The sequence below is a fragment of the Rhinolophus ferrumequinum genome, chromosome 11, assembly GCF_004115265.2.
Source record: "Rhinolophus ferrumequinum isolate MPI-CBG mRhiFer1 chromosome 11, mRhiFer1_v1.p, whole genome shotgun sequence".
NCBI lineage: Eukaryota > Metazoa > Chordata > Mammalia > Chiroptera > Rhinolophidae > Rhinolophus > Rhinolophus ferrumequinum.
The window spans coordinates 35455866-35483641 of record NC_046294.1 but is presented as its reverse complement, the minus strand read 5'-3'; the positions used below and the strand labels follow the sequence as shown (position 1 = coordinate 35483641).

Sequence of the window (27776 nt, the reverse complement as noted above, 5' to 3'; positions counted from 1 at the left end):
CTAGCCCTAGTACAAAGTGATACAAGTTGAACTTAAAAATTTCTTTTTGTTTATTTATTTTCTAAACTCAAGTTATTGCTTCAGAAAATTTCTGTGAAATGGGAGGAACCTGGTCAAAGACATCCCCTTAATGGGAAGGCAAGCTAGTCCCTGCAATATGGGTTGGGGGCTAAGAAAAAAGACTGTCAGAGGAGAGGAGCACAGAATGGGCTCTGGGTGCAGTCAAATACAGTAACCTGTTTGTAGTTTGTCTTTCTATGTTTTATTTCTCCTGGTAGTCCTAAGTTTTCAAGAAAATGTGGTCAAGCGTTGGTACGTTGTCTTCGCTGTGCTTTAGGGAGGTTATGCTTGGGAGAAAGGGGAAAAAGGACAAACTGAACCGGAGAAGCAGACTGATGACCAGCTAAGGCCAGTTGGCACGTCAGTCTGGGGTGACCTGGCTGGCTGAGGTGATAAATGACAACCAGAAGAAGTTTATGGAATATATACATGCTTCTTGGGAATTCCCCCAAATTACATGGGGGGGTAAGGAGCAAGTCCAGACTTCCCATAACGAAGCAGGATATGACTTAGACCAAACTACCTCCTCCCATGTGTTACTTTTAAAAAAGCTGGTGATATTGAAGACACCTAGGTTACAGTGGGAACAGCACTTTTTCTGGCTTTATATTCATAATATAAAAGTTTAAGAATATAATGAGAGAATGAGAATAGCAATTACCTTTGCTAAAATGGATACAGAATGCACTTTCTTTTTATCATTTACAAGACTGTCAACCAGGTCAGCCACTGATAGTCCGACAGACCAGGATCTTTGACCTTTTACCTTTAATAGTTCCATGGCTCTGGGTTACCAAAAAACAAACAAAACAAACTTCAGAAAATGCAAAAAATAAACATATAGTTTTACCTTCTGTTTATTGTATTAATTATTTTTATGACACAGAAATAAGAGTTATACATCAATTGTTAGACAAGCCTACAGATAATCTAATGATTCAGCTTTTCTTAAAATGTCAGTTCACAGAGAGATAATACAAATGGCCTAATAACATAGGAAGATGCTCACCACCACTAATATTTAACTAAATATGAGTTAAAACAGTAAGTACACTTACTGTTTGGCTGATCACAATTGGCAAAAATTAAAAAGACTGATAACTACTTTTGGAGAAGCTACAGAGAAACAAGTACGTATTCCTATAACTGTTATTGAGAGTGGAAAGTGATGTAGTCTTTTAGGAGAAAGATTTGGCAACATCTGATCTAGAAAACCTCTTCTAGGAATTAGTCCTACAGCAATATGCTCAAGTGTACAAAGATACACATATATGTATGTTTGCCTTGCTTGAGACAGAAAAAAAGTTTGGAAACAATTAAGCAAGAGGATTGGTTAAAATTCAGGGGTTTCCAAACTTTTTTCAACGTTTTTTACCAAGGGCCATGTGCAGTTATACACAAAGAGCCGGGCCACTCACTCGAGGTGAAGTACGTGTTGCCTCACCTGGTTTATTTAAGTAAACTAAATATATTTTTGGAATTAGCTGTGGGCCGATTAAAAATGGATTGCAGGCCACAGTTGGCCCACAGGCAGCAGTTTGGACACCCCTGGGTTAAATAAATCACTGCCAAATGTAGTACTATGCAGCTCTTGAGAAGAATAAAGCAGACTTATATGTACAATATGGAAAAATGTCCAAGGTTTATTATTAAGGAAACAAAGCAAGCTATAAAATAATACGAATAGCATAAATCTATTATAAAATTTTTTAAAATATAATGATAATGTTTACAGAAACACTGAAAAAAATGTTTGGACATGTGGACACTAAACTGTTAACAGTGGTTGTTTCTGGAAAATGAAATTACCCCAGTTTTTCACCTTCTATATTATAGATATCTGTAGTATTTAAAGTTTTATAATAGCATACACTCTTTATGTAGCTAATAAAAAAATGATATCAATTAAAGAAACATGTTTGAATTTCCTTTAAAAGCTATAAATATAGGATTATATAGAGAATTAGGTTAGAATGGCTTATATAATATACTACTCTTCTCAATAAGAGAATATTATTTCCAGTTGTTATATTCTAATATATTCTATTATATATTATTCTAATATATAAGCTAAAGGTTTAAAAAGCTAAAAATCTCCACCACTCAAACTGTAGGAAAGTATTTTATGATGTGATGGTGAAACAACAAATGGCATGAAAATATATGTAGAGGCTAACCTACAATATCCAGACCCTGGAAAGCTCTGAATAAACACAAAATATACAAGGATCTGTGCCTTATACTTTGCTTTTGCCTGAACTTATAACATAGCTTATCCATTCATATTGGACTAATTTCTAAACATGTTTATGTGTGATTTATAAATACATATTAATTTTAAGTGGTATGGACAAATTCTCTTCTACATTTAAGAAAATTCTCAATATCCTCAGATGTACAGATGTAGGAGCTGTAAACCACCATCTACAAATCAGGAACGAGTTCTACCCTTTAAGTGTCAACTGTGTATCGGAAACAAAGTTTGCAAAGCACTCATAGATCTACTTTCAGATAAGAAATCAAAGAACAGAAAACATTGCTCCCTTGTACTTCTGGATTTGTCCACACTAGCTAGTGTTGTCGGCAGAAGTCCGGTAAGTGCGTGCTGTGTAAATAGCTGTTACGTTAGCTAGAAAGGACATGATTGTTAGTTGGATAAATGCAAATCTACACTCAGTGTTACCTGCTGGACAGCTGCTCCTGAGAGAGATGACTCATTACTTCTTCTTGGCCACCCCATTTGGTCACTAAAAGGTAAATGAAAAATTAATTATATTTTGTCAATCACTCTCTTAGGCTTAAGATGTGATAAATGATCATTTGCAGCCACGGGTACCTGTATGAAACATTGCATATGCATTTCCCCCCTCCTAGCAGTTACATTTTTACACTGATGACACTAAATTGCTGTACGGTTGCCTGGGGTTAGAAAGACTCTGAGCTGTAATCCCCAAAGTCTCCTTGCAGCCTCCCTACTTGTCCGCTCTCATCAATAACAGTTCTGCCAGGGCCGTTTTACTGTACAAGTAGAAAGCTTTCTTCCCTTAGCAGGCTGTGAATAACAGGTTCTCAAGTGCTACAAACACTTGGCATCTGTTCTGTTGGGAACCACACAGATGAATTTCTTACACCAGGTGAGAAATAATCTGGTCACGGATCCTGGGCTAGATTTCCACAGCTATTAGAGAGGCCGGGCGCGGTTTTCTAAGAGCATCTTTGGCGCGACCCATTTCCTCTCACTACACCATTGATAAAAACAATTCAAAATTCAACGCTGTGTACGGGAACTGGATATTTACACCACACCTTAATACTGAACTGAAAGTAACATTTTCAAACCTCTCTAAAATATTCATCTGTTTCTCATCTGTGTGAAGACATTCTTTGATACAAATCTTTACTTGGGTAAGCAAAACAAAAATACATCCAGGTATATAAGACTATCTTATGTTTAACACACACGTCTTCTCAAATGCATTCAAAATTAGGCCTAAATTTAGTGATGTGTCACCAACAAAGGACACTATGTGTTTCTCCCTTCTTCAAACTGAGTATAAGCTTCCAGGGGGGCGAGGACCAGGTGTTCTCCCTCTGTGTCCTCTCACATACTTTACCATGGCAGAGAATGCACAGGAGATAATACAGAACTGACCTCGCACACCATCCGTAATTATATCTCACAACAAAGGAAAACGTAACAATTAAGGTGAAAAACAGAAAAGTTTTTCAAGTTTTTCCATTAAATAAAATAACAGCAAAACAAAGAACTGTTACATGAAAAACTTAAATACATGTGGACAGATTAGGGATTTAAAAAAAATGTTTCCCTTGGAAAGAAGGATGATACATGAATTATTTTCTAAAACAATTTTGGTACTTTATTAGCATACTCACAATAAACAGAAAATTGCACAGAAATGTCTCCTAAATGAAATACAGCATTTATAGACCTTGGAAAGATGAATAAAAGGGGCAAGGTAGGTATAAAAAAGGACAAAGGACACAAAACAAATCTGGAAATGAGTAATGAGTATCACTGTCATTATATATTATCTACAAGATCACATTCTTTATCTTTCCTCTCTGAATCTGGACTTATAAGAGCCACAAGAAAAGAATTTACTCATGGCACAGTTATTAGAATTTTCAATTAAGTTGAGATGGACTTAATTATTTCATTTTTTGTTCATTTACCGCCTAGCCCTTCAAGCTTCCTAAATGTATATCCATCCTAGTTTATGGAGCCCTTTCAAATATTGTATCCTAATCTTTCTGGTTCCACTCCTTGAGAACAGTAATCTTCTGGCCCCCAAATTTTAATGAAAAATGACCATGGGACAGCAGTTTTCCATTCCATATAATACCTACCCCTTTGGTAAGACTGATGCCCAAAGCAGATGAGCTAACCCTCTGTTCTGAGGTCCAGCCCTTGGATTTCTAAAAGACCATTTGAAGGAGTTACCTACAGTTTACATACGCTTTCAATATCACAGCTGACAATAGCAGCTCCGGAGCACATGTTCTGCTGACTATCTAATTTGGTGGGGCATAATATGAATGACCTTTGGTCACTAGATGGTGTCAGGATCATTCATTTCAAAACACATTCCAAGCTCACGGAGCTTGCAGTCTGGTGGGGTGAACAGACAGGTAAATAAGCAATTATAACACAGTGTGATAATTTTTATAATAAAGGCATTAACTTACTTAACCTGGAGAATTAGGGAAGGCTTCCTGGGAGAGGTGGCACTCAAGCCCAGTCTTGAAGGGTAAGGAGGAGTTACCCAAGTGAATGAAAGTTCAGGAAAAGGAAGCATCAGGTGCAAAGGCAAGGAGGCATGAGAGTGCACGAACCATTCAGGAAACTGCAAGCTGACCATCTGACTAGCATAGAATGCCCGGCAGATGGCCGATGACGCTGGAGAGGGAAGCAGGAAACAGATCCTGAAGGGTTTTGTATGGCATATGATTCCTTCCCCAAGCTGTAGCTGTCATTTGTCTCTGAAATACTTGAGAATAATTTTACTTACACACCTGCTATTCTTATAACTGTTTCCAAATCCTAGTACTGCTTTACTTCAAAGCATAGTTTTACTTGTCCTTTTGCCAACTGTCTACTCATCACCATCTTGCTGATTACTACAATAACAACGACCATGTATGAGAGTTTACTCTGTGCCAGGCACTGTTACTAAATGCTTTAGATAAATTATCTAATTAAGTCACAGCAAGAAAAAGCACAGCTTTGGAGTCGATCAGGGTTCAAATCTCAGTTTTGCCCTTATTAGACATGTAACGGCAGACAAATCAGTTAACCTCACTGAGTTTTAAGATTCCTCATCTATTAATTTGGAAAACCACCACCTCCTTCTCAGGGTGTTTTAAATTTTAAATGAGATATGCAAAGCATTTAATACATATAGTAGTCACTCAATATAAAATAACTACAATTGCTATTACTATGGTGGTGTCACTTATGCAAAAATATAATCAGTTGGTGTCTACACATGACACCAGCAGAGGGAGCCTCTAATCCATTTCGGACTTCACGGCCAAGGTAAGTATACCTATCCATGGATATAACTATCTATGGGAGGAAGTAGAAGACAGGATAAACAGCGATCTGATAGTGGTATCTAGACGGGAGACAGGGAGATGGGTTGGGAAGTACATACGTAGCTTCAGTGGTATCGGTAATTTTCTTAATTGAGTGTGGATTAATTAATGTTTATACTAGTATTATGCTTTAAAGCATACATATACAGTATGTGTATTTTGTATGTGTCAATATTACATAATATTAAAGTGATTGCAACTAACGTGCACCTACATCTCTTTATTTCTAGTTCCTAGTTGAGAGCTGAGGACAGAACTTCCATATCCCTTCCTTGTGCTTTTATCCTCCTTCCCTTGGACCTCTCTCATAGCAAATCAATACTGTCTTTTATTATAGTCATTTCCTTTATTGGACTCTACGCTTCCTAAAGACAGGGTCAGGTTTTTGTACTTCTGTATACTAGCTCTAACAGTAGTCAGCACAGTTCCTTAGGTTTCTTTATTGCCACATCATCCTTTATTTTCTCTTTACAATTTGTGATATTAATGCAACCATTCTGTGAAATGTATTAAAAAAATTGTAACTTATTTGGGGGACTAATTACATAAATTTCAATATATCCGGTAGTTAAAAAGAATGAATGAGATCTGTATGTTCTTATGCAATCATTTCCAAGTCATATTAACAAGTAAAAAGACAAGGTGGAGAATGATACATGATTTCATACATGTACTTGTCTACGCACAGAACATTTCTGGACGGTTACACAAGAAGCTGCTAACTGATTGCTTCTAGAGAAGGACTGGGTGTCTGGCATAGAAGGGTGACTTATTTTTCACTGCCTATCTTTGTGTGCTATTTAATTTTTTTGCAATGTGAATGACTTTTTCAACTAAAAGAATAGCTTAACAATTTACACTTTTAATAAGGAGAAGGTGCACAATGTTAAAATTGGATGAGAATAAACAGCAGTGTAACAAAAGAATAAATGCCATGAGGCTATACATGGTGACTTACCATAAGCTAGCAGTAGCTTTTAGCTCAAAGGAATGAAGAAATCACTGTGGAGTGATGTGATCATGAAAAGCTTCATAATGTAAGTAAAGGGGGCTTGACCAAGGCTTTGAAGGATGAGATTTGAATATGCAGAGAGATCTGAATATGCAGATGATGGGGGAGGTGGATGCAGTGGGCAAAGGTCCCTGTGGCTGAAGCAAAGCTGTGGGGTGGGGGGACTGGAAGGCACAGGACCTCGGTTTCAGTCCTCCTCTGACCCGGAAAGCTGTAGGCTCTTGGGCAGGTCACTTACCATCCCTGCATCCATTGCTGGCTCCCGAAAACAAAATGTAATTGATGATCCCTTGGGTCCCTCCCAGCTCTCTAATAACATGACTACCTCCATAGCTATAATGGGGAAGGAAGAATAGGGCTACATTTTGGAACTCCTTGAATGCCAAGCAAAGCAATCTCATGGTTTGGTCAGAGGAAGCCAGGGAAAGTTTTTGAAAAGAGGAATATGATTTAGAAATATTGAATTAATATGTGAAAGGATATAGTAAACACTATGAAAGTTTTGGCTAATATTATTAATCTGGCATCATTTACAGGGCAGACTAGAGGGGAAAGAGCAAACTAACTGGGAGATTTGCAATAATCAGATAAACAAAAGATCAACATAGACCAGAACTCAAATGGAGTAAGTAGTAAGTACAATTTAGGGTCTTGGGTTTGTTTGAAACCCTAGACCAGCGGTGTCCAAACTTTTATCAACGGTTTTCACCCAGGGCCATCTGCGGTAAAATACACAAACAGCCGGCCACTCACTCGAGGTGAAGTACGTATTGCCTCACCTGGTTTATTTAAGTAAACTAAATATATTTTTGGAATTTGCTGCGGGCCAATTAACAATGGATCATGGGCCGCAGTTGGCCCGCGGGCCGCAGTTTGGACACCCCTGCCCTAGACATTCGTTACTCTAATACAACTGCTGCAAGTTCTTGTTTGCTACTATTTTCTAGGGTCCTATTGATTAGTGCTTCCTGTCAGGCAGCATTATGAGCCTAAAAAGTAGTTCTGCTTTAATCACACAGCCAAGTTTTGTAAAAGTTTATTCTATAGCCTTTCTAGCATTGAATTTTCTAGGTAGCCAGTGCAGATTTATACAGATTTAAAATGCTGCTGTGTTTTATTAAAATAATTTTCTTAAAAATACCACATATGACAAAATTAGAAAACACAGAAAAGTACACAATTTTTAAAAGTTACCTCTAACCCAGATATAACAACTGTTAATATTTAGCATCAAAGCATATAGGAAGCTTTAAATTCTAAGAAAATAGTTTTGAGAACATATACAACCTGACTAAGGGGTCACGACTAATCTTAAACTTACAGAAAATTAAATATAAGTAGAATAACATGTTTCAAGGAGACGTTCACAATATAGGTAGGACATGTTACACAGAAGGCACTCAAATGTGGAACAAAAACCAACTAAACTCCACAATTCTTGAGTCCCCAGATATATCTGAATATCATGGCCACTAGTGATTTGGGCCACTGGTGAAAATGTGTTTCTTACCTTTGTCTTCTCCCTGCTCACCAATAACCCATACTTCTTTTCCTGAAGTCTGTGCCTTCAAAACATTTGTAATAATATACTGTAATCTCTGTGAATCCAGATTGCATCCAATTCCAATCACTCGATTTGCAGGAAATGTACTCAGTTTCCATGTCACATAGGTCATGATTTCCACTAAATATTGCATACAAGGTAAAAATGTAGAGATTTTAAAAAATATACTCCTAGCCTAGTTCATAAACAAATATTTATTATTTTAATAAGTATGTGAGAACTTGTACATACTGTTCTTACGTCTAAAAGCAATATAAGGCATAACGTTTTTAATATATATTAAAAACACAAACCAGATTTCAGCATGATTTAACATCACTTTGTTGTTAAATATAAATTGTTAAGAGTAGAAAACATAATTTCCTAGTATAGTTAAGCAAGGAGGAGGAAAACTGAGCACAGAAAACTGGAAGATAATTTTGTTTTCATTGATCAAGTTGTCTTTTACATCTATCTTCAGCTGAATTTGAATTTCTATCTTTAAATTAAAATATGGAATCACATACCACCACGATGCAGTATAGCATTGTGAATAAAAACACAACTTTTTCTTACATGCCACAAGGATGTCAGGAATTAAAAGAGACCAGTGTCCCTCAACTAATTACTATAGGAAAACAAGTGAAATGCATCCCACACTCCTATACTGGGAACATTTAAAAAATGTGTTCACTAATTTGAGTCCAGCACCACATCTAACTCTTTGAAGATATTTCTTTTTTAAGTAAAACAATTTCAAATACAAAAGTTAACCTGCACTCTTGCATGCTCACTAACATTTTATGACACTTTGGAATTAACAAAAGATCTTTCACATAAGCCAGCATTTTTCTCTTGGGTGTTTAACGATTTTTTTCACTGAGGGAAGCATGGCTAACAACCTGGAACATAATACTATTACATTAAAAAAAAATCATAATTTGTAACCTTCCAGTTAATGCCAGTCGTAAGAAATAACTTGTTGAAAAGATATGGAAATACTGTAGTGTTCATTATAAGAGCAATTTAACTGAATACTCCAGCCGTCCCTTTATAATCTAGTTTTATGACTTTCATGAGGAATGGCAAGTCTACTGATGCACTGGACCATCAACTTCATTTAAAATAAAACCTTTTACCTGGTTGAGATGCAACAAGCAGGACACTGTGTTGACTATAATGTCCCAGAGCAGGGACAAGGGCTCTGAACAGATCCACGTTACTCTGTACCACGCCAAGGTAGGACTGAGAACTACCCAGCGAGTTAACTGTGAAGATGACCACCTTGGAATGAGCGGAGGCAGACAAATCTAATGAATAAAAAGAAACAGTTTGAGCTCAAGATGTAGGTTTTAATCAGGCAGGTAGGTCTGAGTTCAGGACAATGAGGTTTTTCTTTTCTACAAGCAGAGAGCTTTTAGGTGCACCTGCCCTCAGGTCCATCCTATTTCCATAGGAAGTATACAAAGTGCTGAAGTTTGCCATCAGAAAGAGGATTAAGAGCATAAGTGTATCCCAAGGTGGGGAAAGAGAGCAATAAAGCCAAATAAATTACAGGATCCAGAACCCACAGATAAGGAATTAATGATTTTTAAGGAATTAATGATTTATCCACAGATAAGGAATTAATTCAGAACTCTCTCTCTCTCTCTCTCTCTCTCCTCTTTAGAAATATCTGCCCTCAGTGTCTTTATTCACCTCAAGCCTCAAATGGGGCCCTCCTGAGCAGCAGTCAGATTCAATGACTTCTAGGGTGGCCTGCATTTCTAGTTTTCCAGAGTGAAAAGAAAAGACAAAAAAATATGAAAAGAAAAGAAAAAGACCATCACTATCTGTTGGTATGGACTCTTATGCAAACACAGAAATTTCGAATGTCATGGGAATAAGAGACATAAACAGAATTTTGCCTCGGTGCCATTGAGCTACAAAGACACTGTGGCAGAGTCTCTGGTTGGAGTCGCCACTATCATCAAAAGTGACTGACTCGCCCCTGCAACCTTCTGGGTAACAAGAGGAGAAGGGAAAGGGCTGTAGGAGATCTACAACTCTCAGGGGAATAGTTCCATGTCTGTGATTGTTCCCACTGTTTCAGTGACTGACGGACACTGGAATGATCAATCCCGCCCAATTCAGTGCTTTTACAAATCGAGACCATGTGAAAGAGTTCTGAAGATGGGAGTGCTTCAAAGACCTTGGTATCTGTTTATTCTCTTGGAGTTCACAAGCAAGTTTTGTTGTTGCTAAATTTGTTATGGAGCCGCAAAGCTACTGAAATCACTTCTTTACCCAATCGGACTACGTTTGAGTATCTTCAGGGTGTGTCTTCTATAAAATGTATTTCAGGGATGGCCTGGCAGCTCAGGTGGTTGGAGCTCCGTGCTCCTAACTCCGAAGGCTGCCGGTTCGATTCCCACATGGGCCAATGGGCTCTCAACCACAAGGTTGCTGGTTCGATTCCTCGACTCCCGTAAGGGATGGTGGGCTGTGCCCCCTGCAACTAGCAAGGCAACTGGACCTGGAGCTAAGCTGCGCCCTCCACAGCTAAGACTGAAAGGACAACAACTTGAAGCTGAATGGCACCCTCCAAAACTAAGATTGAAATGACAACAACTTGACTTGGAAAAAAGTCCTGGAAGTACACACTTGTTCCCCAATAAAGTCCTGTTCCCCTTCCCCAATAAAATCTTTAAAAAAAAATGTATTTCAGAGCAAAGGAAAGTCACCAATGGTAAATTTTATGTTATATCCATTTTAGCACAATTTTTTTAAAAGGAGGGATAAAAATATTAAGTGCATAAAACAAGTGCAGAACCAGTTTCCCTAGTCTGTCTCCTGAAACAACTACTCTTAACAATTCCTTGGTATTTCTCAAGATTTAGTCTATGCATATACAAGCATAACTGTTTATGTATGCAGATATAGTATAGTTCCATGCTCATACGTACATATGTATATCCCCCAAATGTTGTAGTAGCTACTTAAAAAATATCCAAATGGAGCAAAGCGCAATTCTCGGATGATGAGTCAGTGGCAATCATCAATGACTGTCATGATGGGGCATTACTGAAATTTCCAAGTGAGCTTAATTTCCCAAAATTATTAATGTACTTCACCATATCCTAGAATATATTTATGAGATGTTAGTTATCGTTATATTTAAAATGACTTCATGGAACAGTAATTTAATATGTGTTATCAGGAATGCCCAGCCAAAATTAACAAGGGGAACCTGAAACATGCCCCGAGATAGTGTGCACTCATTCAGCATTCCCTCCTTGGCGACAAGCCATGCCCTGTACATCCACTCCAAGGATTCTATTCTTTCAATTATCTGAAACAACGGTTATTGATGGTTAATGAAACACACAGGAGGAAACAATTTCCTCCAGTCCTAAATGGCCTCACAGCCTCTAGGGTCCATGTACTAAATAGTCCCCTAAAGTCATTTGGAAGAGTTAAGAGGTCCCTTAAGAATTTCAGTACCTGGAAATGACAGGCACAAGGGAATAACCAGCTCCCCCAGGGATCCTCTACTCGAAGCCTACAAAAGGATCATTAAAGCAACTATTGCACTCTTTCTAGAGACAGAAAATGAAGTCATTGTATCCTACAGGGATCCAGAGGCTTGCTAGCACTATTACACCCAAGTCTTATAACCTAGAGGTATAACTTCAACTTTAGTTCTTAGTACATTTAGGCTTGTGAAACCATTATGCCTCAACATTTTACTTGGAAAATATGGTCAAGGAATACAAGGGACCAAAGTAAGGAAAGGCCAAGAAAAGCCAAACAACTATAACATATTACAAACTGACTTTCACTATCACCTGGTTTTGGAAGATTAGAATAAACACTTTCTAGTTCAATGGTCTTCCAGTTTTTTGTTTGTTTTTTTTTTTTAATTTTATTTTTTTATTAGTTTCAGGTGCACAAGACAAAGTAATACTTAGACGTTTATCACTTATATCCCTCACACTGTGTGAACCCCTCCCCCCAATCTTCCAGTTTTTTTGATCATGCATCCCTGGTAATAAAACATTTTTAAGTCCACATCCCCAAATATAGTATTTACCTACATATACCAGGATGCCAAAAATATACACATTTTAAGAGATGTTATCTATGCTCAAGCAGTAGTTCGCCGTAATCGGAAGTGTCTGGATGCTGATGGTAACTACTTTGAGCACCTCTTGTAATTGCAGAAGTCAAATGTGACTTGTATTCATCTTTTGTTATCGGTATATATTGAGTATTACAATTACTACAGTTTTTTTCTTTCTTAAAATGTGTATACATTTTTCTGGCACCCTCTGTATATGCACATTATAAAATATATGTAAAATTTTTTAATTAAAAATTACTTTTTTAACATTTAAAATCTTATTTATTAATTATACAGAAATGTTTTTTGTTCTTATTAACACTTATTTTAACAATATATTTTTTCCCAGATAAGGAAAAACTAAAGGAGTACATACAGCACCACCAAACTAGTATTACAAGAAATGTTAAAGAGACTTCTTTAAGAAGAAAAAAAGATAAAAAATATGAATAATAAAATGGCAATCACTACAACCAATAATTACTTTAAATGTAAATGGATTAAATGCTCCAATCAAAAGACATAGGGTGGCTGAATGGATAAGAAAACAAGACCCTTACACATGCCGCCTACAAGAGATTCACTTCAGATCAAAAGACACACACAGATTGAAAGCAAAGGGATGGAAAAAAATATTTCATGAAGATGTAAATGGTAGGAAAAAGTTGGGGTAGCAATACTTATACCAGACAAAATAGATCTTAAAACGAAGAGACAAAGAAGGACTCAGCAATTCCACTTCTGGGTATTTACCCAAAGAAAACCAAAACACTAATTTGAAAAGACATATACATCCATATGTTCATTGCAGCATTATTTACAATGGCCAAGACATGGAAGCAACCAAGTGCCCATCAATAGATGAATGGATAAAGCAGTGGTACATTGACTGCTACTCAGCTATAAAAAAGAATGAAATTTTGCCATCTGCAACAACATGGATAGACCTAAAGGGTATTAAGTGAAATAAGTCACACAGAGAAAGACAAATACTATATGATCTCACTTATCTGTGGAATCTAAAAAAATAAATAATAAATGAACAAACAAACTCACAGAGAACATTTTAATGGTTGCCAAATGGAAGGGTGATGGGGGTGGGGAGATGGGTGAAAAAGGGGAAGAGATTAAGAAGGACAAATTGAGAGTTACAAAATAGTGACGGGGAGGTAAAGTATAGCATAGGGAATACAGTCAACAGTAATATAATAAGTATGCATGGTGTCAGATGGATACTAGGTTTATCAGAGTCATATAAATGTCTAATCACTATGTTGTACACCTGAAACTAATATAATATTGTTTGTCAACTGTAATTGAAAAATAAAAAATTATTTAAAAAACAAACAAACAAAAAAACCTCAATATATTTTTAGTGAAAGCAATGTGAATTGAATTTTTTAAAAAATCTTGATTTAGCACTTTGCTATATACCAAGAGGCAGGTATTATTCCCACTTTACAGATGATCAAACTGAACTTTGAGAGATTATATAATCTGACATATGTCAGAGGTATAATGTGGCAGAGCCAGGAAGCACACCTGCATCTGTCTAACTTTAAAACCAGTGTTCTTAACCGTTATGAAAGAGCAAGCAATCAGAGAAAACAAACTTATACTAAAGTGTAAGCCAGAGACAGAGAACAAATCCAATCTGATAATCAACTGCAATCTCTGAATGACTCTGGGTAAGTCACTTAACTTATTTGAATCTTAGGGGATTTGGACTAGGTGCATTGGCATTACAATCTAGGACTCTAGGCAAAGCTAGTGGATTTTTAGAGCAGTGAAAGAACTCTATGATACGATAATGGTGGATACAGGTCATTATAGATTTGTCCACACCACCCATAGAATGTACAACACCAAGAGTAAATCCTAACGTAAACTATGAACTTTGGGTGATAATGATATATCCAGGTAGGTTCATCAATTGTATCCCTCAGGGAGGGGATGTTGACAAGGGGGGGGCTATGCATGGGTGGGAGCAGGGGGTACATGGGAAATCTCTGCGCATTCTGATCATTATTGCTCTGAACCTATAACTGCTTTAAAAAATAAAGTCTATTTTAAAAAAATTCTAGAACTTAAATATGAGAGCAAACAAAGCATCCATCTTTTAAGCAGAATAACCAGACCTTTGCTGATCTCCACATTCGGAAGGTTGAAGATATCAAGGTCCATCATCCCTCCTTTAGTCCCTTCTGAGAGGTCTAAGAGGACAAGTCTGTCTGCAATGCCCTGTCCAATAAGAAAAAGAACAACATTACACTGGACATGGCCGGTTACTCAGTTTTAATTCATTCAGAAGGGAGGGCTCATGTGCTGTCATATGAGGCAAAAGTAACACAATAGCAATAAAAGGACATGCAAGCAAGATATTATGAACTGAATAATGTGATCCTTTAGGCTTGACTGAAAACTGGGATCTAACAGGGCTAACTCAGAAGTCACAGATTGCAGGTTTCTTTTGATGGAACGAGTAGTAGAGATGATCCGGTACACTGTTTGCTATTGTTCTTGAGCTGACGTTTTCATTTTGATGTCATAATTTACCTTCTGAAAGAATTTAGAGTGATTTTTTGGGGTCTATTTTAGCATCAAAGTCAACACTATTGCCAAGCTTCTCTTTAAAAAAAGGATAATAACCATAAATCTAAAAGGAAATCCCATTATCAAGCGGTACTCTCCCCAGACAGCTCACGGAAAAAACCTGCACGTGCCTGTAGGTGGCTCTCTGGGTGCCATGGTGGGCTGACCGTACATGACAACATGGAACTACCAGAAGGCAGTTTACCTTTGTGCAAAGTCTTTTTCCAAAGTAGTAAGGGAGGTGAGGATGCCTCCCACCTTAGAGTGCAGGGGCAAGAGTACCCAGGGACCTACCAGGCTATCAGGTAGAAAGTACAGAAGTTAAGAAAACAACCCAGTTATACTACTTACTAGCTCTGTAATGCTGGGCAAGTCACTGAACTTGGCCTTACTTCATGGGTTGTGAGGATTAATTATGTGACATAGGGCTGGCAGAGAGCAGTCCTGTCTACATGGTACCTATTAATTTTATTACTGTTAACCACACTTGTAAGAGAAATGCAAAGAAAACTATGAGTTACCATTTTTCATTTATCAGACAGGCAAAGATCCAAAAATTTAACAATAAAAAACAGGTATTTTCATATGCTGTAGGTATGAGAATAAACTGGTATAATTGACATGGGAAATAATTTGACAATTTCTATCAAAATTTTAAAATATAGTAACTCCTTTAACCCCCCAATCTCATCTATAGAAATTATCTTACAAGTTTATTAGTACATGTGTCTAATGATACAATATGTATACAGATATTCAAAAGACTAGAAACCACCTAAATGCCCATCAATAACAACAACAATAATAATGAGGCAGTATAACATAGTGGTTTGGAGAACAGCTTCTCAAGCTTTCAGGGGTCGCATTAAATAGATTAGTGAAGCACATGGATCACTAGGGATTTTGTTTAAATGCAGGTTCTATAAATAGATTGCCTAGCTTCAAATCCTGGCTGCATTTATTAGCAGTCTGACTGGGCAAGTTGGGTACCTCCCTATGCCCTGGTTTCTTCACTTGTAAAATGGCAGTAATGATGGTATCTAAGCCACAGGGCTGCTGTAAAAACGAGTGCCTGGCACCTAGTAAGCATTCAGTAAATGTTAGTTACTGCTGGTACCACCATTCCTTCATACCTGGTACCACCATTCCTTCACTATTATGACTGCTATTGTACTATATGAATCTTGTATGAAAACATTGTTTAAAAAAGAAAAATGGAAAAAATGTTCCATCTAGATAGTTCACAAAGAAATACTGATAGTAAAACTCTTAAACAGTTAAAGCAACATGACTTTAAAGGGCCTTCCTATACTTAATAAAAATGAAGATGAAACTTAATAAAAATTGATAAAACTCAGTACTGTTAAGGATATCAAAAATCAGGTCGGTGTGCACTTTTTTATTAGTAGCATAAATTAGTGCTTTCTGAAGAACCATCTAGCAATATGTAATAAGTGCCATAAAAACCATTCATGCCCTTTGACTAGCTAGTACTATTTTTGAAATTATGTACAACACCGACAAGAAAATCCAGATGAGAAAATAAGCAACTTGTAAAGCAATCTTTACAGAAGTATTCTGTTTAGTAACAAAGGAACTGAAAACAATTCAAATTCCAATTAAGAGGGAACAGTATATTCAGATGGAGGGTGCAGTAAATAAAACTATAATATCTCAAAAGGTAGTATATATTGTTCTGAGCAGCCAGCTTTTAAATTTTTCTAGCTCCCTGGATACAATTTAATTATTTGCTTGAAGTAGAATCTACCTCCAAGACTTATGTGAGCCTTAAATGAAAGAAATTAGATGATAAGGAAAGGGAAGAATTTAGATGGTGAACAATCAAATTTTAATTGTAAAGAAAACCAAATGCCAGCTACCAAATAAACAGAGGACAGCTATTCTATTCTGGGCTACATCCCTCAAATGACATAATAGACATGCTGTTACCAGCATACTGGGCACTGGAGGGGCTTTTGAACTGCTCTAGACGGGGATTCAAATGCCTTTCTGAAAATAATTTATACAGAAAAAATCTAGTAAAAAGAACTGATGAAAAATAAACAAATCTCAAACTAGTAAAATGTCAACTCAGGAATTACGGTCCTAAAAGAAAGTACACACAAGAAAAAGGCAATCTTAACAAAAATGCTAATTTTAGAAAGAGCTAAAATTATTAAATAAGAGTTTAATTAAAGCAGCACGACAGAAAACAAAAGAGTTTGTGACTAGGTCAGATGAATGTTAAGTTGAGGTTTCCCTTGGATTAGGATGACGAGCTCACTGTTCAAACCACTTTTTCAAAGTCTATTCCATGACTAACTAGTAATTAAGAGGCAGCACCCCTGATGAGAGTTTTCAACTATTTTTTTGTCAACTAACTATAGTATAAGACAAAATGAGGTTTTCTTACGTAACGAAATTAAGCCATTACTTCTTATATGTTAAATATAAACTACCTAAAAGCGTTGCAATATAACAAATGTATTTATAACAACTATGCTTACATACCTTGGCTGAAATTGCTAATGTGCAGGCAACTCCCAGTTCTCCACCTCCAACCACAGTAATTTTATTAATTGTTTTATTCTCATAATTTGCCCAGTTCTTTGAATTTATGTCTGATACACCTAGAAAGCAAAGTGAATGATTATGAGAACTTAAAAAATACACCAAACTTTAATAACTTGGACAGAAAACATTGTGCTACCGTGTTTCCCCAAAAATAAGACCTAGGAGACCATCAGCTCTCATGCATCTTTTAGAGCAAAAATTAATATAAGACCCGGTCTTATATTATATAATACCTGGTATAATATAATATAATATAATAATATAATATTACTATAATACCAGGTCTTTACCTGGTCTTATGAGACCAGGTATTATATTATATTATATTATATTATATTATATTATATTATATTATATTATATTATATTATATTAGACCGGGTCTTATATTAATTTTTGCTGCAAAAGACGCATTAGAGGTGATGGTCCGGCTAGGTCTTATTTTCGGGGAAACATGGTAGTTCATAATAGGCACTCAAAAATACTTGTTGAACATACGAAATGCAAGAAAGACAGGAATCTCATATTAAATATTCTACTAAATAGAGGCTACTTTTTTTTTTCTTTTTTTTAAGGAGGGCACAGCTCACAGTGGCCCATGCGGGGATCGAACTGGCAATCTTGGTGCTAACAGCACCACCCTCTAACCAACTGAGCTAACTGGCCATTCCTAAGGCTACTCTTTTAAAAAGAAAATACAAGGTCTGACAATTAAGTCCGAGAACTCATCCTAGAAAAAGTGCTACATACCTCATTGATGAATACTACGGTCACTTTCAAAGTACTCCCCTTGGGAAACTATGCATTGACGCCAGCGCGTAGTCCACCCTTCAAAGTAATTTTGGAACTCTTTTTCTGGAATGCCATGAGAGCTGTCGTCGTATTACCCTTGATGTCCTGAATGTCATCAAAATGTCTTCCTTTCAATATTTCCTTTATCTTCGGGTAAAGAAAGAAGTCATTGGGGGGCCAGATCAGGTGAGTAGAGAGGGTGTTCCAATACAGTTATTTGTTTACTGGCTAAAAACTCCCTCACAGAAAATGCTGTGTGAGCTGGTGCATTGTTGTGATGGAAGAGCCATGAACTGCTGGCAAGAAGTTCAGGTTGTCAAACTTTTTCACGCAGCCTTTTCAGCACTTCTAAATAGTAAACTTGGTTAACTGTCCAGTTGGTACAAATTCATAATGAATAATTCCCTTGATATCAAAAAAGGTTAGCAACACTGTTGCAACAAGTTCACGAACTTAATTGTCTGACCTCGTATCTTTTCAAACATTTATAAAATATTATTTAAGACTGTTCCTGTAGGCAGAAAGAAGAGGGCCACGGGGAAAGAAGGGAGAGGAAGGAAAGGAGGAAGTGTGGGAGACAAAGGAAAGAGAGGAGATGAGATCATTCTTAAGAAAAGCTGCAGCCACAGCTAACTACAATGGATTATAATACTACCAGCATTGCGGGCAGGGAAAAATCTCCACCCACTGTGCCACCATGACAGTTCCTACAAGGGCCAAGTATTAAAAAGAACCAGGAAATCCCACTTCCCCACAGGAAGGAGTAGTCAGCAAAGACAGCAGGGACCCGCCCTGGGAACACCTGGGACACCACTCCTACAACTTGAATATTCTGTGCCCTCATTTGAAGAAAATCCTCAGCCTCTTTCTTCATCAGCACAGTTGCCCTCCTCCTGGCCTGCCCACGCCCGTCATTTTGGAGAGTGTATTCTTTTTCTTTATTTTAATAAATCCTCTGATTGCTTGGCTTTGTCTGTGTTGCTTATTAGGTACATCCTCGAATTCCTTCCTGTGACGTTCACCAAGAACCCCCATTCTCCAGTAACAAAACTAAAAAAATAGGATTTCCGTAATTCTGAAAAACATTGTGATTCTTACTACTCTGGTCTAAAATGTAAAGAAATATATAGCTCCTCACTAAATTTTATAAGCATGGGTATTTTGCTTTGTACTCAATGAGCAACACTGAGAATCAAAGATTTTCTGGTCCAATATATTGAAATGAGGTGGGGCGGTTGGATGGCTCAGTTGGTTAGAGCACAAGCTCTGAACAATAGTGTTGCCGGTTCGATTCCCACATGGGCCAATGAACTGCACCTTCCACAACTGGACTGAAAACAACAGCTTGAGCTTAGAGCTGAGCCACACGTGGACGACCAGTTGGTTCAGTGGTTAGAGCGCAGTGCTCATACCACCAAGGTTGCCGGCTGGATTCCCACATGGGCCAGTGAGAAGCAACGGCTTGAGCTGGGAGCTGAGCCGCTGGTAGGAGGCCAGTTGGCTCAGTGGTTGGAGCACAGTGCTCATAACACCAAGTTCGCCTGTTTGAGTGCCACAAGGGCCAGTGAGCTGCGCCCTCTACAACTAGATTGAAAACATTGAAAATGACTTGAGTTGGAGCTGAACTGCACCCCCCACAACTAAACTGATAAAACGACTTGACATCCTGGAAAAACATAGTGTTCCCCAATATTCCCCAAATATTAAAAAAAAAAAAAAAAATGAAGCAAAGCCCCATAATCATATAATGAAAAAGTTTGGGACCATTACTATATATTGAGTGGTTTTGAACAAAACCCGAATTATTTTATCTGTCAGTATAAGAGTAATATTTTACATTTTAAGAAACCATATTCATCAGAACTGTATGGTAGGTAATATTTCATAAATGTACAGGAATTTTTGATTCAACATAGATATGTGTGTATGTATATATATATATATAAATATATATATATATGTATATTTGTAAAAATCAAGTAACAGAGAGTAAAGGCTATTAGTGAGAAATTATAAACTCATAACTCTCTGATTAACAAAATACAAACCTTCCGTGATTTTTGCAATGTAGGCCAGCAAGTCCACCTGCCGCGCCTCATCAGATGATGACAGAGAATACAGGGGAAGTTCCTCTTGAAACTTGGCAATCATTTCTTTAACTAATCCAACAATGACAGATTTAGGCTGCAGAATGCACACAAAGGGAAGAATTATGTAAAAAATTTGCTAACAAATCTAACAAATACTAACTACATTGTTAAGTATACATTGTTATAGAGGTAGCCAAAACAAAGCATTGCACTATACTCTCAGTTTTTGAAAACTACCATAGAAATCATGTGACACCTTCAACAGCTTTAATACTTTTAACTGAAAAAATAAAGGGAGAAAAGCTACATATACATCTCCATAAAGTGGGAAAATAGCAGGAATGTGTTCATCTGCAGAGTACCTATGTTTGGGAATGATCTGTCTTTTTTTAACTTTTTATTTTGAAATAATTGCATACTATAGAAAAGTTGCAAAAATAGTACACAGATTTTCCATATACTTTTCACCTGGATCACCAAAATGTTAACATTTTATCATTTTTGCTTTCTTAGTCTCTTTCCCTCTAAATATTTTTCTGAACCAAATGAGAGTAAATGCAGATACAATACCTCTTCACCCCTAAAATATTGAGAAATAGAGTGAAGAAATAACATGGAGTCACCACCGTCAAGCTGCTTAATTACTAAACTCAAGTAGACTCAGGTATGAGGAAACAATTCTATTCTTGTTTAAACTAGCTTGAGACCTTAAACTTTGGAACTTTCTGGTCCTGTGTCAATGCCTAGATATGTAGCAAACCTCCAGATAACCTCTGGTTACCCACTGAAGGACTAAGGAAAGAATGTGCACTTATCTAGACCACTTAACATCCATTATAAAGACTGTCTGACAGCCATTACCCAGACAACTGGTCAGCTAGAAGATTACCATCTCAGACCAATCCAGAGACTACGAATGCAGGCCTGATTCTTAAGAATGGAACTTTTTTTTTTTTTTTTTTTTTTTTTAAAGAAGGGCGCAGCTCACAATGACCCATGCAGGGATTAAACCAGGCAAACTTGGTGTTATCAGCACCACGCTCCAACCAACTGAGCTAACTGGCCACCCCAAGAATGGACTTAGCTTTTCTTTCTTCGTTAGAACACTGAGTATTGCTTAGTTGTGTTTCCAGTTTGCAAACCCTCTAAGACCCTTGAATAAATCTTAATCATTAATTTTTAGCCAAGGCCTCCAGATTCTTTTTGAGTCCATCTAATAATACTATAGTGTGTATTTCCAAAAATGCAAAAACAAAACTAAACATTCTCCTATACAACCATTACCAAATAAGAAAATTAACATTGATAAAATATTATCTAGTCTGGTACCGTTTCTTTTCATTTAACTAGTTAAGCAATCCTAGTGAAGTTCACTTAATGCCACTGAGCTTCAGTGTTACCAGCAATATAATGTGAATAATAAATCTCAAGTGGCTATTATGAGAAACCAATGAGCTGATGCAGACAAACTATACACTGAGTGTAAAACAGATGGTTATTATTATTATTAGGAATATTTAGTGGTTTGTTCATTTTAAAAAGTCCTTGATTTCTCGGCGTCTAGGTATTTATAAATCACTATCACTATTTATAAGTTAAGAGGAGGAGGCCATTAGGATAAAAAACTCTTAACACCTTTAAAGATAAAGCAGATAACATAATGTGTGAGGTTATAAAGTATAAGAAACTTTGGGGAGATGATTATTGCGGCAAATGGGAAAGTGCAGGCACTCAAACTCATATTCAAAACAAAACAAAGTAAAACCAAACCAAACCACTGTGCTGTTCAAACAAACTTCTGTAGGCCTAATACAGCACACTGATTCTCTTGGGGAAAATGTCTATAATCCTTGGCCTAGACAAGCTTTAGATTCTTTCTAGCTCCAAAATTCTGTATAATTATACTACATAATTATAATTCCAACTGCATGTGGAACTTCAAGTTACCATAGCACTTTTAAATAGGGCAATTTAAATAATGTAATGTCTTAAGACGAGTTTTAGCTTATAATAAAGAGGCTCAGAATAGTAACATGAAATCAATACTGTCTGAACTGAAATCAAGCACAGCCTCAGCTATCTCTGAGTATTTATTAAACAAACAAAACTATGAAAAGAGGGGCCAAAGGAAGCCAGAAAGAGAAAACAGGAAATATGAATTCCCACAAAAGGGCACAGATCTCAAAATATTGTTTGAGGATAATTTTTAAAAAAGAAAAGCAAGTGAAAAAGAAAGGTAAAATGGCGAGATAAGCAGATAATTCAAAAATGAAGACACATACGTGATAAATACCTGAAAATGATTTCAGTTTCTCAACTAAGCAAAGAACTAAACATTAAAATTAAGACATAGTTTTTTCCCCTCAAATGGACAAATTTTTATCATGTCCCACTCATAACATTTAACTGACAATCTTATTTAAATCACCAAGTAATACAAATAATGCACAAGTTCAAAAAAGATCAGTGTTTCCCCATCTAAACTCCACTACTGACAACTGTGTGAATCCTGTCTTTTAGTATTTCTTTTTTTCTTCTTTTTAAAGGTTTTATATATATGAAAAATATAGAAAACCATAAAAACAAAGTAAAGTGTCCACAATTGCACACCTTTTTATAGAATTTATATAAAATCAGAAGTGGTAATCCTAACGCCATCTGTTACTCCAACCTCACTTGACTCTGACATATATATCCCTGTCCTCCTGTTCTACAACTTTCTGGGTACCTGTATTATAAATTATCCTTTCATGAAAGTTTTCATTTTTTTAAAAAATGAGAGTATATTCTACAACCTCTAAGTAAATGTGAAGAGATACGAAAGGTTTGTTTTCTTTTAATGATAATACCTTCTGTGAGAGCAGGGGTGCTCTAACACGGTACTCATCCTCACTGCTTTCTACTGATGGCAGACACGCAACACTTCGTCTACCTTTTGGAGGCCAATGTGGCAATCTATAAGAATAGCCTTCAACACATTTACAACCTTTGATCCAATAATTCTACTCCTAAAGATTTATCAATGCTCAATATAATGATAGATGAAAAATGCAGAAGACAAAATTGCATAATGTGAGATCTATAAAACAAGTAAATTACAGTTACATACATCAACGTGGGTAAATTTTATAAACTTAATACTAAGTTAAAACAAAGCACATAACAGAAGATAATATATAGTATGATTCAATTTGCGTAAAGGTCAAAAACAGGCAAAACTACAAATAAATACATACATTACATAAGAATCTTTAATAGGGAGTGACTAGGAAATAATGCCCAGTATCTTGCTAGTAGCTTTTCGTGTACATTAACAAGCAGCAAACAACTATAAAAAGACAGGGAGCAAACAACAGTTGGCTCCTAAGCCTGGAGTGAGCAACTTCAGGGAGGCTGCTGTCATCAGGGTTCTGGGACTTGGGTGACCCCCAGGAGGGGCTGAATTTCAAATTACTTTTAAAGACCATATGAACAATATCATTGAAAGAAAATTCAGTAACTTATTTGTTACTTTGATCCACTAGGATCAAAGATAAATATTCAGACAAATAAGAACTTTTGAAAGAAAATCCAACTTGATCTTACATGGCTCCAGTTTTGGAGGTATGGCAAGTATATTCTGCCTTGAGCGTCCACATGTTTTCCAACTGAGATTCCCATATTTGCAGTTGGCTTTAAGAAGCAAATGGGGGGAGCAAAAGGGTGAGAATCCAAAATCCACAAACGAATTGGTATGTTATATGTATTACCTATTTGAGACAAAATAAACACACTTCAAACAACAATAAAACATACACATTTACTTATGACATAGTTAGGTAGCATTTTATAATAAGTCGTGTAGTCAAGTTTATAGAAAAAGGATTTATGTAAATCGAGGCCTATTTTCCCCATTTCATTTACATTCACATTGGAAATATGTTCCATTTAAAGCACCAGCATAACATTTGAGAAAATTTAATTAAGACAATGGCCAGCTCATCCAATTCAACTCAATAAATATTTACAGGACCTACTGTGTCAGGAGTTTGAGATACCCCATCTTCACTATGTAACCTTCTTTGCTCCACCCAAGCAGAGCTATTGTACCTTTCTTGAATGGTAGTGGACACTTCTATTTTTACACTTACTTCTTCTGCATTGAAATGATTTGCTTACAGGTCTGTTTCTCCTTTTACACTGTAAACGACTTCCCAAGAAAGGATTATGTATTACGTTTCTATATGCCCTGGACCAAGTATACTGCTTAACATACTGGCTGCTCAACAAAAGTTTTATGTGAATAAGAATGACTGAGGTAATAAACAAATGAAAAACGAATGAATGAGCAAAGACTAAGTTGCTCACTCATTATAGGTACCATAACATACAAGCTAGGTTCCATGCACAGAAGTTAGAGCTGAAAATAACCTTAACAGTTACCTTGTCTAGTGGTTCTAATTAGTGTACTGAGATAGGAACTTGCGTGTACTCATATGCTCTTCCGATCATAACCATGTATGTCATGCCATCCCAGAGTCAAACTCTGACTGCCTTGGTTGCCAGGAAGCCCAAAGCTAAACCTAATATAAGTGCAAAAAACTAACCTTAAACTAGAAATCTGATTAATTACCTTAGTTGTTTTATTGTAGCTCCTGATACTTATTCCTGCTTTCAAAGTCTTACTGCATATGTTTTTCACTGTTCTTAAGAACACGGCTGCTCAAAAGCAAGAATGCCTAGGTTCAAGTCCCAGTTCCACACATTACACACATAGCTTCTACCTGGTAAGGCTGTTGTGAGGATGAAATTAGCTAACGTACGTAAAATGTGTAGATCAGAATATGACATGGTAAGTACCATGAAGTGTTGGCAATTTTTGCAATTTACCTCAAACCCATTTTGTAAATAGGCTAGGTATAAATAAAAAGTTTTCTTTTCCACTGTCGTACTAAGGAAAGCCTCCTTCCACTGAAAGCTACTTTTTTTCATCTTGCTTACTCCTCCCATAAGCACAGTGATACTCAGCCCTGTCTGCAAATTAGAAACATTTAAGGGACTTCACAACATACCAATATCCAGGCAACTACCTCAAATTTTCTGATTCATTGGGATGGCATCTGGACATCATTTTTTAAAAGCTTCCCATGTAATTCTAACGTGTAGCTAGGATTGAAAATCAGTATATTACAGAAATGTCCTTATACCTGGAGGGGTCTACTATTTTATATCAGCAGTTCTCAGAACCACATACCTCTTCTACTTTTGTCTAACAATTAAAAACAATTTTTTTTTATTGAGGTATGGCAGCACAATAAGTCTAGTTAACATCTGTCACCACGCATAGTGTCTAAGTATTTACAATCAAGGTGTAGGCATAGCTGTTGGTCTGTAGATAATTCCATGATTATAAAGTCATGCGATCATAGCACCACAAAGGGACCAGCAGCTACTGAGACCATCACATTCTTCCAGAAGCTTCTCTGTCTAATGTTGTATACTCTAGGCCAGTGTTTTTCAAATGTTGGTCACAAAAATGGGTCACAAAATTAATAGAAGAGGTTGCAAACAATATATTTTAAAATGGAATTAAATAGAAAATAGAATGTATGACAGGTAGTATGGTATTTCAGTTATGTGCATATATGTGTGTGTACACATATACATACATACATATCTATTACCTATCTCTATAAAAGTATTTATTATTGTAGGGTCAGAGTTAAAACATTTGAAAGCCACAATGCTAAGCCATAAAATTTTTTTTGTTTAATAACATAGCTGGAGTGGCAGTCCAAATCCCGACAGAGCCACTTTCTGTGTCAATCACTATACACTAAAGAAAAGGAAAGAAATGTTTGTTAAGGGTATTTTCCTGAGATCAGTGACCTGCTACCTCCATCAATGGCCCTACCCAGCAGTATTCATGCATTTTAATAGCGTAAGCCCGGCAAAGCACCTGGTGAGCCCGATTCCTGTGTCTCACTGGTAAGATGTCACTACTGGTGTTCTCTGTTCTCTTCTTCCTTCCTTCTTTCCCATTCTTTTCTGTCAGCAATTGCCCTGCCTCCTACCCTGCCCATTTATCTTTCAGTAATTCATTAACCAAAGAGTCAGAACTCCTGGTAGAGTCCTCAGATTTAAAGTAACTATCTTATAAGAATTTAAGTTAGCTATAAAGTTTCTAAAGAATGGGTGGATGATGAAAAATTGTCATCATGACCTTGATACAATCTTGGAGGGATATGAAATAGTCCAGAAAAATCTCTGCAGGTAAACATAAGGAAGCATCAACAGAAGATTCATATAGGGAATAGGACTGGATAGGAGGTTAGATATATGCTTAACCTCATCCTGTCTCAATTGTTTAAATATTTTTAGAATGAGCATGTATTATTATAGTTATTATACTAACAAAACGAATAACTAAAAGAAAGTAATACAGGCAGACAAATAATAATGGCCAACATTTATTAAGTACTTACCATGCCAAGCACTCTGCCAAGAGTTTTCCTTATAGTAGTAATTCACTCAATCCTCACAATTCTAGAGTTAGGCTCTATTATTGGCCCATTTTATAGACCAGAAAGGTAATACATTCTGACCTTCTGATCAGCAGGAAATAACTAGTGTGCACCACACTGAGCTGATATAATTCTAGTCAAAATTAAAGAAAAGAAGTGTAGTGCCAGTAAGAAGGTATTGTAGGTACCATTACTACCTTGAAAGACCCCACATAAGAATCAATGACAAAACTCCATTGTTCTAGGAGGGCAGAGTGCCAATGAGGGGCCTCTTACCAATGGTATTAAGAACATTTTTATGCCTTCCTATTACCTTCCCGCACTGTCCTAGAAACTGAAATGCTACTAAGCAAGGATTCATTCAAAGTCATAGGCTTCTCTGTTACTACGCAACTACCCTTGAAATTATTGCGGTGGGTAAGAATTGTGAAATCAATCAATCAATCCATCAGTCATTGGGGTGGGTTAGAATTCTCTCTCTTTCTAATATCTAACTATACTAAATGCACAATACAAGTAACAGGGAACAGGTATGAGTAAAGTTCTCCAGGCAGCCAGAAAACAGTCTGAGAACTTGCCATGGAAGCAAAATAAAAATCAACTCTTATGTCAACGATACATGAAAGTACACTGGATCTTTTCAATAACATTACTGTGTTTCCCCGAAAATAAGACCTAGCCGGACCATTAGCTCTAGTCTTTTGGAGCAAAAATTAACATAAGACCCGGTCTTATTTTACTATAATATAAGACCAATAAAATAAGACTGAGTCTTATATTAAGTTTTGCTCCAAAAGACACATTAGAGCTGATGGTCCAGCTAGGTCTTATTTTCAGGGAAACACGGTAGTGTAAAAGCAAGGTGTTACTTCATATTGAATTTATAGATTGCA

The 27776-nt window shown here is 36.6% G+C and overlaps 1 protein-coding gene across 2 annotated transcripts in view; it reads right to left on the bottom strand.

Annotated features, from left to right (window-relative positions):
• UEVLD (UEV and lactate/malate dehyrogenase domains) overlaps positions 1 to 27776 on the bottom strand; it is a 41991-nt gene that overhangs the window by 1019 nt on the left and 13196 nt on the right. The window contains exons 4-11 of one of the 2 annotated variants that reach the window (XM_033119580.1): positions 23966 to 24129; positions 20339 to 20474; positions 17437 to 17555; positions 14472 to 14574; positions 9371 to 9541; positions 8199 to 8372; positions 2744 to 2807; positions 722 to 845 (exon numbers count right to left, since the gene is read on the bottom strand). In XM_033119580.1, the coding sequence (XP_032975471.1) occupies positions 722 to 845; positions 2744 to 2807; positions 8199 to 8372; positions 9371 to 9541; positions 14472 to 14574; positions 17437 to 17555; positions 20339 to 20474; positions 23966 to 24129 (1055 nt within the window). The remainder of the gene's footprint in view (positions 1 to 721; positions 846 to 2743; positions 2808 to 8198; positions 8373 to 9370; positions 9542 to 14471; positions 14575 to 17436; positions 17556 to 20338; positions 20475 to 23965; positions 24130 to 27776) is intronic. The other variant, XM_033119581.1, reaches the window with a different exon arrangement.